The following is a 14,928-nucleotide window of genomic DNA, read 5'->3' on the forward strand; positions in this document are numbered from 1 at the left end:
CTCAATATATATATCGACATAAATCTAATCTGGAAAAGTTTCATAACTATATAATGAGTAATGTGAACAAAGGGTACAAAGCATTGACAACTGATGGATATCTAAATAGATGTGACAATGTGAGCGTAAGAAAAAGTATAATTGCTACCATTGGGATTGAATCTACTTTCTCTTTTGAACATGATTGGAGGAGGTTTGTTTCCACAAACGTCGAGATGGAATACAAAATCAATTGGTTTTACAATGTTATAGTCACATTTAAAAAAATTTATCTTGAACAAAATCATTTTCACACTTGTATTCTTATTAAAATTTGTAAAGTATTTCTATTTATATTGTTAATCCTTCATAATAAAAGCAAATATAAGTTACAATAGATTTGATGGTTTTAGTTTTATTATGGGGTGCTAATTATAGTTATGTTGATTAATAATTTGTATAAGGGAAGGGTTATGTTCTAATGATTGGTTATCTAACTTTTTAATTGTTTGTTTCCAAGGAACTAAAAGGCTAGAACAATAATTAGAAGCAGTCAAATTGTAACCAAAATTTTTTTAAAAATACAATAAAATTAAATGTACCATTTAAGATTTTTATAGGAAGAAGTTAGCTTCAATGACTACTATTGCTTTTATATTATTTATGATGTTCAAAGTACAATTTGTATAATAGAAAATATAATGATGGGTTGGATATAAGTGATCAAACCCATCTAGAAGCACTTATATTGTAAACATTAACACATGTATGGAATTGAATGGAAATTAATTTATGCAAGTGGAAAAACTAATTATGGTTGAGCCTATTATATTGTTAAATGACTGAAAACATAAGTGTTAAGAATCATATGACAATTTCTACAGGTAGTCTCATAAAATATTGTGATTCGTATTATCCCAACACCTTTTCCCATATCAAATACAATGAGATAACAAACAATCAAATTGCAATTGCTTGCATTATAAGACTAAACACTTGGATTTTAATTTCTTATACTTTTTTTGAGAGTACAAATATTGATCAATTAATTGTTAAAATACTTATAAATAGAAGGTAGTTGGAAGCTGACATAGAGAATCTACTTAATATTAACTAATTAGAAAATAATATCAATTAATATTAAAAACTTCAAAATATTCCACATTTCTTTTCTAAAAAAATTATATAGAAATAAAAAACGTAATCATATTCATTATTTTAAAAATTAAGAATTAAGGTCAATTAATTATAAATGACAGTATTAAAAATTATATTTTATTATTTTCTCAATAAATAAAATAATAAACAGAAAGAAATGATAATAATGGCACAGAAAAGGCGTATATTCATGAAAAACATAAAGATCTATCATAAGTTAATTTAATATTTGTTGATTTATGGACGCCAGAATAGAAAAATTATTGCAATTTAGTATCATAAGGATTTGTCTCGCATAGTTTGGTATTATCATTACACTAGAAAAAGTCACGAAATTATCTTGGGCCCAAATCGGTTATTGATGTATCATTGATAGATGCATAAGCCAAATGAGCAGTAGATAGAGTAGATGAAGTTGTGCTTGCAGATGTTGATGTTGATGCATGTCGTGGAACATTATCTTGTGTAATGCTGAGATAAGCAGGTTTTGTAGGATTTGGTAAGTTGGTGACAGAAGCATTGGAAAGCATTGCATATACATTTATCATTGGTGGGCGAAGCACTAGATCTGCTTGTGTACATAAAAGGCCCACGTGAATGCATCTACCAATTTGTTCATCGGAGTAACAATTTAACATGGATTTATCAATTATTTCAATGATATTTCCTTCTTTGTAATATCTCCATACCTGCATAATAATCACATAAGAATTCACATATATAAAATAAACTATATTTTCCTAACTTAAGTTTACCTTACCCATTCCAAGAGACTTTGAAATTCCTCGGATAATCTACTATCATTTTTCTTTCTTTCGCAAATGATTTCTAAAATTACAACACCAAAACTGTATACATCAGCTTTGGTAGATAGTTGACGATTAAAAGCATACTCTGGTGCCATATAGCCCCTGCATAATTGAGAACAATTATTAAATTAACATGTTGTTGAAGGAGAAAAAAACTAATAATTTTTTTTTTTTTTAAGATTGATTGTGTGACAGTTTTTGGTATCAATTTTTGAAATGTTACTTTATAATCTGTCATTAGCCCTAAGCAAAGGAAAATGATCTTCTTTATAGATATGTAGTATAATCTTGATGATAAGAATAGTCATACAATAGATCTCAAAAATATTAAATGTTTATAGAAATTTGATAAACTTAACTAAACTATTATGTTTAAGTAAAAAATTTTAAATTCTTACAATGTGCCTGCAACCATTGTATTGACGTGAGTCTCCTCTGAATTAAACAACCTTGCTAGACCGAAATCTGAAATCTTTGGTTGCATTTTTTCGTCAAGCAAAATATTGCTCGCTTTGATATCACGATGAATGATCTGCAATTGAGAATCTTGGTGTAAATAAAGAAGCCCACGTGCTACACCAAGTATGATATTCAAACGCTTTGGCCAGTCAAGTTCTTGGCTCCATTGAGGATCTATATCCATAACCCATAATAAGTGACTCTTAACTAAAAAAAATATATTATATGACAAGCATTTAATATTTAGTGGAAATCAACTTACAAAATAGTATTTTGTCAAGGCTCTTGTTAGGCAAGAACTCATAAACAAGCAAACGTTCTACTCCTTTTGCACAATATCCAAGCAGATTCACAAGATTACGATGTTGAATTTTTGCCACCAACTTAACCTCATTTAGAAACTGCTTCTTCCCTTGTGATGATTGTATGGATAGCCTCTTTACTGCTATTTGCTTTCCATTAGGCATGGTGCCCTAATATAAAAGAAAACACTTCAATATTGAACTTCTATCACACTATAAACATTTAAGGAATCTAGAACTCTTAGTTGAGAAAAATATGCTTTCAAATTTCTTATAATGGAGGAAAAAGATCATTGAGAAGAAACTGATGATGTTCAAGCTAAAGACAATGGTTTTGAGGAAAGACTAAGTCTAAAAAGTAAGTCACTTCTGATTATTTAATAATTTATTTTAGGAATCAAAGTGTTATTTTATGATGTTTAAGTTTTCTAGTTAAAGACTACTAGTACATATAAATTGGTCTTCTTTAAACATCATACACCAAATATAAAATTAAATTAAAAGGTATGTTAACTTTGAATATTTAACAATTTTATCTTTAAATATAATGTTTATACGTTCTAAAAAATTTACATGTATTAATATTTAAAATAATACAAATGCCAAGTACCCACACAAAGCTTTGCACTCTGAAAAAGAAAAGACTCACATCAATTGATCTTTGATCATGACATCAAAAAGTTATTTGTGTGTTCAATCCAAAATAATATAGATTCAATTGTGTGTTATTCTCTTGTGGGAGATAGTCAAGAATGTGATATTGCTATTAACTTCTGTAAAACTTTTTCTATTCAAGCTGTTAAAAATAATGACTCGCCTAAAGTTTATGGGTTGCCACCTGAAAGTCTGACAAAACTATAAATAATTATTCGAGAAGCAATGATATTGTCCAAATATAATTGGAGATTATCCACAAGGGTTTACTCTCAAACAATATTAACAATGGCATTATTAAATGACTTACTAAGGACTAAGATAAAACCTTGGTAACAAATTTAAAGTACATTGGATTTCTCAATGATTCGTATAAGATTCAAGTAAATATTTCTTTATCAGAAACTTGTCGACAATATTTTTGCCGTTATGGACGGTATTTATACAGGATTCATAGAGAGTGGATGTATCTTAGAGAACTCATTAAAAGTTGGAGACGCTAATGTACAGGAAAGAGTATTAGATCAAAAATTTTGGGTTACCCCTCGTTTAATTTAGATCAGTAATTTTGGGATGTTCTAGGGGCCTTAGATTCCCTCAAATGTATGTATTGGGGATTGAAGAAAGATTGTTTTAAGATATTGTGGCTCAAGTGAATATGAATGGTTCTTTAACTAACCACCCACTTTGATCTCTAGATATCTATTAGGCAAAGTTATAATACAACCCCTACAATCCTTAAAATTGCATCTAATATAATAGAGCATGAATTCTACTATGAGAGGGGTGATACAACATAATGAGGATAACTATTCAATTCGCTAATGCCCTAGCTCTTTTTGTGCACTTTTGAAAGATTACATTGGAAATTTATTTAAAAACTTACCATGTTTTGCAAAGCAATGTAGTACTAAGCTCTCAACTGCAAAATAATTTATGAGATTAGCTAGGAAAAATCTTCTCCAAAGTGGGTTAACAAATATAATTTTTAAAGGGTAGCCCCTAAAAAATAGGTTAGCAAATATACTAACTAGATTTCTACTTACCGATGAACACCAGGCCGAGGAACTCAAAATCACATTACAATGGTAGAGACTATCTATGACAAAAAAAACCTATTAAATAATCAACAGATCCGCCAACTCTCCCGCAGAAAAGGAAGGATTATCAGAGTATAAGTTCCTCCCGTTTCCCAAATGATTGGCTAGAAAATCAAAACAATTTATCTCTCTTTAGAATTGATTAAAAGTAACATATCTGAGTATATCTTTCGAGGATAAATTTTGTAAAACATCTGATTTAGAGTTGTATAACAGCTTATGGCTTTGGATTTGGAATAACTAGAATTTATGCTCTGTTCTTCCAGGATGCTTGGGTAGTCTCTATCATTATCTTCTATTTCTAATTAACTATTTTTTCCTTGTTTTATATTTAATTTAATCTTTCCAGTGGCTTTCCTCACTTTTATTTTGTTTGAAAAATAGAACCATCCAACAGTAGGTGGTGGATGGAGTGCAGGTAAAGACTCTAGATAGAGTTTGAAATAAACACAGAGATATATAATATATTTAGTCTTACAACAGCATTGGAAACCTCACATCTGCTCATGATCCACAATGATCAGGCATAGATCTAATGGTTAAATGCTTACATACTTACAAACTTTAAGAAACCTCTAGAAAATACCTGTCATAGGTGATTTATATTTTTCAAAAGCCTACATAAAATAAAGTTCTAGCTTTATGTGGTCAAAGTTATTTCACGTATGAAGAATATTCTAATACTTAGAGAGTAGCTAATACAGATTGGAATAAATATTTTTACAAATAAATGGAAAACAATGAGTCTACATAATAATTTTTTATTATATGTTAAAACTCAAAGCTATGGACTCTATAAAAATCAAAAGACTTTAACTAAGGTTGGGCGGTTTCTCTAAGGTCTATTTTTTATTCTTTCTGATTGACTATGTGCCTCTTGTGCTATATTTAATATAATTTTCTACCTACTTTTCTGACATTTTTCTCAAATAAAAAATAAAATCATGGACTAGGTCATTATTGAAGTTTATGAATAGCACACCCCAAATAATATTTGAACAAATAGATAGAAATAATAAGAGTAGATATAATAACTTATATTTATATGTTAAAATTTTAGATTATAGAAAAATTCTTAATAAAAATTAGAAGGAATTTTAATAAAATAAAATATTTGAACAAATTTATTTGAAACAATGATAGTCCAGAAAAGTATTTGTAATTATTTGAAAAAATCTAAAACTTAGTCTATGTGTATTCTCAAAATCAAAACAATGAATAAAATTATTTCAAATTAGTCTATGTGTATTCTCAAAATCAAAACAATGAATAAAATTATTTCAAATTAGGGTAACTATGAAAAACATTTGTACTTGGAAAAAATCTAAAACTGCATGCAGATTAGAATAAAAGATAAAATATTACAGTTGCATAAAATTTCTATTTATTTCATTTTTTATCTATTTTATAATGTGGAGAACAGTTTACAGATCTCTCAAAGCCAAATCAATACACAATAAAAATAAAATATTTGAATTATGTAACTTAACTATTAATTTATTCTTTTCTTTTTTTTCTTTGGAAAAATCTAAAGTTGTATAGAAATTTGTCATCAAAATCAAATTAAAAACAGACCTACACCAAAATTGAAACTTCCAAAAAAAAGAAACCAGTTCAACTCTTGATTATCATATTTTTATTGTTGTTAAAGTAATGATCTTACCTTATATACAGAACCAAAGCCTCCCTCTCCAAGCTTGTTATCTTCATGGAAGTTGCACGTTGCAGTCTTGATATTTTCCAAATTAAAGATTATCTCAGGCTCCTCGCCAATCTCTGAATCTAGTTCACCATCTAGATTCCCTGGATAAGAAGAAAACTAACAACTTTTAATCAATATCTCTGATCCATATGCAATATAAGAAAGGGAAAATAACAAATTTTCATCTAAATGGAAATGATATGTTAGTCACAACAATTTGAAGATAACGAAAAGAAACATTGTTTATAAAAACGTATACAAAAAATTCAACCAAATATTCCTGCAAATGTACCTTTTCTTAAGATGGCTGGCTTCCATAATGCGCCGGGCTTGAGTTTTCTTTGGATTGCAAAGATGCATAACAGTAACATGACCAACAAGCCGCCTGAAATACCCACGGCCATACCGAGATTATTTGATGAATTCTCTGCACAGAAGATAAATCTGAGCGGTCAGTACTCAAGGAAAATATAGGGAACGTTAAGTTCACAAAGCACAATGTTAAACCCTAATCTGGTCATTTGATACTGGTCATTTAAAGGTTATCAAGAAACAATAAAAATGCACTAGAAACAGCAGCCATAACACTTCTCTACTAATTAAATATTAAAGTCACTTTCATTGTTGTAGAATTCGATAGATTGCGATAAAGAATGAAATTAACTTGTAAGATAATTGAAAAGCATATTACTAGTCGGCGGCGGTGACGGTGGTGGAGAAAGCGGTTGAACGGGAGACGGTGGCGGTGGAGGGGCGGGATGAAAGAAGGAATACGTTTCGAAACGAGCAATGCAACTTCCGCACCAGCCAACTCCTCCCTGAAAAGGTCCATCGGCGCTGAACGTCGCATCCAACAGCTGACGAATTGCGTATTTCAAGCATGTATTGCAGTCGTCAACAGAAGTTAAATCCATCCAACACTGCAGCAGGCCGTTTATCGTATAAAATGTAGTGGTGGGTTTTGATCCAGAAGAGTATCGTGTTGGGGATTGGATAGCATTTTCAGATAGATTGCTGAAAAGCTCCTTAACGGCTGCCTTGAACTCCTCAGGCTCATCTGTAACCTTCGCTGTATTATAAGCAACTTGTATATTGGTATCTAGTTTTCCGAAGAAGGAATAGTTCTCATAACGTACGAAGCATTTGTCTAGCATAGATCTACCGCTGCTTACATTTTTACAAGCACTGAGCATGGAGCTGTTTGCTTCTTGGGAACAGCTGAGGCATTCTTCCGCAGTTGCGTCTCCCCTACATTGGAGGAGACCATAAACTGTGTCTGGACTTTGGCCATAGGATGAGGTATTGAAACGATTTGATGATGATGTATTGTCCACAAGATTATCAAGAACTATTTCAAGATTATTCTGGAATTCAGTGCTTGCGTTATTCTTGCCGCAGTTCGGCTCTGCACTGCAAAAAATACATGATAACAGAACAACACAGACAAACTTTGGATACTTCTCATTATAGGCGATCTGCATTTTGTCTCCCCCTTAACAATTCTTTCACAAACAGGGCTATTTAATTTAATGTGAATGCGATGAGTCGTTGATTCATTCAATTTTTAAGAATGGGGGAGATGCATTTGCCTGTTCAACCACGCAAAAATTAGTTATCTTTATGTACATTTCGAAAAGCTAAATTAATTATGACCACAAAAAATTATTTTAGTCAAGCTTTGAAATGTCTCTATAGAGAAAAGCTGCAAGCGGGGCGTTGAAAAGTTGTTCTGTTAAGAAGTATGCCTGCACTGCATTGAAGGATATGTATTGAAATTATGACCTTAAAAAATGCCTTGATCACACCTGACGAATGTAAAACAGGTCTTCATGCATAGTTTAGCGACCGTTAAACAGGAGTTGCGGAAGAAATGTAGGCTCAGATTTAATCCAAGTTTGTAAAACAAGTCACGTTGAAAAATAATTAACGGCAGCACTCTTTCATTCCTACAGTCTTTCCAACACCCTTTTATGTTCGTGCGAGTCCCGTTTGTAGGAAGCATTCTTGCCACGCCAAAATCTAATGTCTTTGGTTCCAGGTTAGGATTAACAAAAATATTAATTTCGTTCCAACGTTTGAATGGTACTTGAGAATTCTCATTTTGAGATATTCCCATGGACGTGGTAATTGAGGTCTTTATATTCAACCTTTTCAAAATTTTAATATGAAATGGTAATTTATTTTCATTTTGGTATCTAGGTACATATAAGGTATATAGAGAAAAAGTAAGGGAACTGGTCATAATCAGGAGGCATTTATATTTGTATAGTTAATGTGACATGAACAGTAATGTTAAAAAATGTTAAATTAATAATTATGAACATTATATTAAAAATTCTTGTAGCAAATTATTAGAATGTGTTCATGTATTAAATCATTTCTCTTACAATATCTATAAGAGTGAACTAATCAAGTAAAATAACTTAAATAAAACAAAAGTTTTATCACACTTCTTTTAAATATGAAGGGAAGAGTATTTTGTGATATAAGTTATTGCAAAATTTTGATATTTTTGAAATTTTGTATAGAAACCAAATAAGAGTTATGTTATGATCATAAGAATAAAAGAATTAATGCATGTCCAAGTGTTTTTGACACTCATGTCAAAGGAGAAGATTATTGATCTCAGATTGGTTTTGACAAGCGAGTGTCTATATACTTAAGTCATTTATCTAGTTCATGTTCAACAAGTATTATATGCTGAGCACAACATGTATAAGTTAGAGAATATTGAGTCAATAGTGAGTGTCGAGTCACTCATATTTTGATCACTCAAGTGCCAAGCAGAAAGTATATGTCGAGTGATTCAGGATTCGACCAAGTAGTGCATGCCAAGTCATTCAGATGTCGAGTAACAGAGTTTTTCCATAGTTGTTTGTATTGGCAAAAAGTACTATGTAAACCATTTTTGAGCCAACTTATAGATTGAATTACGATATTTTGGTGATAAAGACGAATCTTATGTTGGAATCTCTATGAATTACATGCATCCAATCAGGCAGATGGAAGGTTTAAGTGGCAATATGGGTGAATTATAGTTGTTGATTCATACCTAAACCTAAGTCACCTAGGTCTTTTTAAAGAGGATAGACCCTAAACTTCTTGTGAGTGTGAAATGGAATGTATGAATGATAAAGGAGAGTTTTGCATGCACAAACTAGGACATTCATGGTGACCAAGGTATTATGATCTAAAATTTTATTGTAGAATTAGTTAAAGGAGAACTAAAGAAGGAAATACTGAATACCAGAAAGACATTTTATCAAGAAGGATCAAGAATACATCAGTTTAGAGGTGATCTATCATAAAGCAATAGTGTGCTAACCATAGGATCAATGTTGAGACATTCTAATAGGTGAATCAGTTAAATCTCTTAATAGAGTAGTCCTAACAGGCTATATTTAAATCCTCTAACAAGGTACTTACTTTATTGTGAGTTGATGTCCTTTAACAAGGCACACTTTTAACAGGGTGTTGAAATCATTTTCCAGTGTAAGACCTAAGAGGCTTTGTAAGCCTTTAACATGGTAGAGCTTTCAAAGGGTAGATCATGTTTCATCATCAAACATTGTAACCTTCATTGGATACACTTTATTACTGAAGTAGCAAAATTTTGTGGGTGTCGTCCCCACCCCAGTTTTACCTTTTCATTGGAGGGTTTTTGGGTAATCATATATGATGTCATGTATGTGTGAATGCTTATTTGTTTACATACTTTAGATATACATGCTTTACATGATATATCAATTTACTTATTGAATGTATGAGATGGATGTGTGGTGAATGTTTTATGGGTCAAAGTTTAAAGCATTGATTCACTCCCTTCAGAGGTTTACCTTTTCTATTGTGATTCCAACATGAATCACTGACAAGGTGGCATAATGGTGAGAAATGTTTGGTCCACATAGTAGGATATAATGGTTAAACCTCAATTGACCAAGGGTTATGATCAAGTTGGAAGTTTATGGCAGAAAAAGTAGTTTTTTGAATGATGAATTTTATCTTTTGAATTCCTATAACTACTCTCATCAATCCCTAGGCTTGATAAATGCAAAAGAAATACTTCATTGTCATTTGTTGATCCATTCATTAAGTCAAAGATTAAATGACTATTTCTCCTAGCCTCTCAAAGATCTGTTTGGTGAGGATGTGATCCTTTCATGCATGGATTTATGCAATAGTAAGATGTTTCAAGATTTTGTAGTGATTATTCCCTAGATACTTGATTATAGTGGTTGATTTTTGTCTTATGGAGAAAGTCATCCAAGTTATGTTGGCACCATAAAGGTAAATATTATACAATTTTTAGTGGTTGGATATTCTATGTTTTCTCTAGTATTGCTTTGGTATGCTACTTTAATATTCCCTTTTTCCTTTGAGATATATGACATTCTACCTTATCTCTTTCAACCATCATCATTCTATGTAAGCTTATTTACATCTCTTCAACATGTTCTAAATATCTATAATCTACATTCTCTATATCTCTTTAGCCTATGAATAATAAAAAGTGAAGCATTTTCCTTTGTGTCATTCATCTGGTTGTTTGATTTTTGTGTAGTTTATAGATTAAAGGAAAGTTTGAATCCATATATCTTTGGACTATCATAATCATAACACTATGCATGTATCAGTAGAGACTAGTTTGTATACCCTATTTTGGTGCATCACCTCTTTAGAATAGATTAGGTAGTTGCTTTCATGTATTCCTTCTACCTTTTCTCTAAAAGAATAGTTTAAGTACATCCTAATAGTACAAGAAGGTGACCTTCTTTGGAGACTCAACCTCATAGTTCAAGTCCCACAACTTGGGGGTTGTTTGGATGTTTCATGAGGTTGTCCTTAGGTATGACTTTAGACAAGGGTGCAAGATTTTGTGACAACATTTGCCAATGCAGTTTCTTCTCTTAGGTTACTGAATGAATCAAATACCCTAGACTCCTTGTCTTCCTTAGGTTCTCACACATGACAACCCTTTCTTCTAACTAGCCATCTCTATAAATAGAGAATTAAGATATTTTGTCATTCAACCTCCATCATCCATTTTAGGGTTAGCTTAGATTAGGTAGGATTCAATAAATTTACCAATCATTTCATTTATTCCCTTCTAGGAACTTCTCCTTCAATTCTCTTTGAATTCTCCTTAAAATGGTTAACTATGAATTTTGGGCCACCAACTCATCAATCTTTCCATCCACATGGTTAACACAATCCACAAAATCAAACTTGTCATCTTAGATTCATCAAATTCTCAATATTTCTCATAGTGCTCATACTTGGGATTAATTGGCTTCTGATGCTCAACACATACTATGTTTCTTGACATCCACTTTCAAAACACTTAGTACTAACTAAAGTTTGGTGGTGCTTGACATCAACTAGACTTTACTTAGCTTAAACTAAAATTGACTTTTCTTGGCTCTAATTGATTTTTTTATTGGCTTGCACTAAATTTTCTTGGCACCTATTTTCCACTTAGTCAAGCTTGCTAGAAAAACTTTGTTTAACTTTTTCTTCTAAACTTACTCAACATAACCAACCTTTGCAACCTTAGGTAGATTATCAATGCACTATAATATCACTTTCTTAACTGATTCTTGTACTCCTTTTCATATCATAGCTCAAGCTTTTCTCTAGGTACTATTGTTACCTCATTCATTCAAATCATCTTCATCAATCAAAAAAAGAGAGTATTGCCTAGTTAGAATAATATCCTAGTAACACAAGTATTGGACACCATCAAGCAATGATTCATTTTTGAAATTCATCATGTTTCTACTTAGAATATCATGCTAGACTCATTTAATGTATCAGTTTGCAAACATGAACTTGAGATAGTGACTACAAAGTGTATGCTTTAGTTCTTCTCAATAATCATCACTACTAAGGTTAAAGTAGTTGCTACATGAAACTTATACTAAAAACTAAACTTACAGATTACTTCTAATCTTGAAGGAAAAACATAATAAAAAATAAATAATGCTCTAGAAATAAACCTATGTTGTAGGATATAGTCAATGGTTCTGCTACTAATGGCTGCAAGAACAACAATACTTTATAACTCAAAGAAAAATTAACTGAATTCTACATAAGCATGAAGAAGGAATTCACCTCTCATGCCAGCCCCCACAAAAGTATGAATGAATTATAACTCAGAGATTGAACTAAAAAACTATCATATATTCATTCAATAAAACATGGATGCAATATATAATATCAATAATGCTTTACTCTACTGCTTGCTTACAACATGAATTTCTCAGAACATCTGACTTGCCTAGAAACATAAGTTCCATGTTATTTAAAGGAAAATAGTAAAACCAAAATGCCTAAAAACTAGGTCTTCCATTACATAACATAACAAATTTTAGTTTCAAGAGTGATAGCATCATTTATGCAAGACAATAAGCCACATTCAATGCTTTAGAAATATAGGAATGCTTTATAACTAGATTGTCTTTGACTGAATCAACAACTGAAAAGTGATGGAAGGAGTGGAGCTATAATGAACTCTAAAATAGTCACCTGCCTTGAAAGACCCACTCATCATTTAGTCTATGCTCCTTGCTTAACTTATTCTTCCTATAAAAGGTTAACACAAAAAAATCCAAAATACGAATGCAAGGCATAGATCATAATAAGTTTTCCCTATTTTAATGTAGCCTTGTCAAACAACTACAAGAGGTCTACCCATTAAAGCTAGAGAAGAAATATACCACATTTACCATGAAATTAATTAATCTAGATATATATTCAGTATTTCCTTTAAATTTTTTAAGCATCAAATATACATATAGTTAAAACTGATAAACATAAAAGACTGTATCATGTTTATGAAAAAAAAAAAGATTTTCAAGTCTATACTTAGAAAATCATTAAGAAAAACATCCTATAAACTTGACTCATCATTCCCCCCAGCTTACCCATTGCTAGTCCCACAACAAAGAAATTCTTTAATCTGGCTATCATCCTATTGTTAGCAGCTACCCTTGTCCAAATGCTCCCTCTACAAAACTCCAGTAGAACCCTTTTATTTTCCTATGTTTCCTCCACCTATCCATTTCTACCTACATGTTAAAACTATCTAGATTTTATGAATTTGAAAGTAATGGAGACATTAACAATAGAGGGTGAAAGGTTAATGGAATCCAAAAACTCTCTCTCTCTCTCTCTCTCTCTCTCTCTCTCTCTCTCTCTCTCTCCCCTCTCTCTTCTCAAAGAAATGTATGAAGGAGCACGCTAGGTTGCCATAGAAAAATTGAGAGGTGAATGTGGTTCTCTCTTTCTCATCTCCCCAGATAAACAATTCTAGTGCCAATGTCTGGCATTTCTAGACTTAGGTAGTTTAGTATTCACCATCTATTCTTATGCATCAAATGCTTCCTTCCTCATTGGATATATGATCTCACTGCCTAATTTAGAGGGGGCTATTCTTAACCAATTATAATAGAGAGTTTGAGGATCCTTGGCTTCAGGCTTGAGAAATAGGGGAATGTCTGACTCCAAATTTCTATACACTTTAGCATGAGTGTTCCAACTAATTTCATTCTATATCTAGGACATGAAGGCTCTAAGTTGAATATCCCCAACATAAAGTAAGGGATTCCAAACTTGGTCATCTAGAACTGCAAGATTATTAAGATAAAGTTCACATAACACATTTTTTATTACTATAGGCCAATTATGGAAAGCTTGGGAAAACTAGGTAGGCTCTTGTAATGAGGGAGCCCTATCCTACATAATATAAGTCATTTGATAGTTCAACAGCTATTCTTTAACAAATGGAGCATAGGAAAGGTGATGGGGATCTACAACACATTAAGTTAGGAATTAAGGATGTAATTTCGTCAACCTTCATACTTAACTATTCTACCTTTTCCTCCTAAACAAGTGTTTCCTGATAGTGACTATCTATGATTTTATTCAGTTCTTTTCTTTGTTGTTTCCAATTTTCCCTCTTAGAATTTAATTGTTTAGCCAACAAGAAAATAACATCTAGCAAAGATGTTGGACTAGATTGAGCTGATATCAAACTATGGTGGGAATTATCTACTGGTTGAGGAAAAAATGACTTACCATTGTTAACACCTATCATTTTTAAAGGATCCATCAAAATAATCATAGCTCTCTTTGGATTAGAGCATTGTTGAGCCACTAAAGCTAATGAAGAAATGAGTGTCATCCTTCATTGGTGAAATACCCAATGGTAAAAAGTGCACATTGTGAAAATAGCTCTGGAAGAGATAGTCTAACAGTACTATATTTCTTATTAATATCAATCTTTGGAACTCCATGTAGAGTGAACTAAGCTTTGGAAAAAGTTGGGTCAAGATTCTTTGTAAATTCTTGACCTTCCAACGGTAATCCCATAACTTCTGCCAAAACTATCTGAGAAAATGACACCTTCAATCCTTTAACTATTGCCACCCCATTCATTAAGGAGTTGAGAAATTGAAACACAACCTCATCATCCCAGCTAGTTAGCTTCTGAACATAATCTATCCATCCCCTTGCTTTAAAATATAAAATTCTTGTTGAAGGTTGCGAAATGTACTCTGCTAGGGTTTGTATAATTTACGTCTGAACCATTTCTGCCTCATTGTCTATCATTTTTCATTTAGTATAGGAATTGACTTTAGGATATAATCACCTCGGCCCTCTCTAGCCCAACAGTTGTTGTTGGTGTTGGAGTTGTTGCTGCATGCAAAAATGGCTCCACTAAGAAAATGCCTACACAAATTTGTGGCCAAGTTATTTCATGAGGT

General features: G+C 31.8%; 1 protein-coding gene across 1 annotated transcript; it reads right to left on the minus strand.

The window, feature by feature from the left end:
• Positions 1–1,350: 1,350 nt before the first annotated feature.
• LOC149531177 (cysteine-rich receptor-like protein kinase 15) lies at positions 1,351–7,644 on the minus strand. The gene is made up of 7 exons (XM_089808650.1): positions 6,855–7,644; positions 6,456–6,590; positions 6,125–6,264; positions 2,668–2,878; positions 2,345–2,579; positions 1,898–2,048; positions 1,351–1,826 (listed from the first exon to the last, which is right to left on the minus strand). The coding sequence occupies exons 1-7, from the start codon at positions 7,642–7,644 to the stop codon at positions 1,473–1,475; spliced, it is 2,016 nt and encodes a 671-aa protein (XP_089664776.1). The 3' UTR covers positions 1,351–1,472.
• Positions 7,645–14,928: the final 7,284 nt, after the last annotated feature.

Source organism: Cupressus sempervirens, chromosome 11 (genome assembly GCF_028749045.1).
Source record: "Cupressus sempervirens isolate cs-2001-9-10 chromosome 11, ASM2874904v1, whole genome shotgun sequence".
NCBI classification, from domain to species: domain Eukaryota; kingdom Viridiplantae; phylum Streptophyta; class Pinopsida; order Cupressales; family Cupressaceae; genus Cupressus; species Cupressus sempervirens.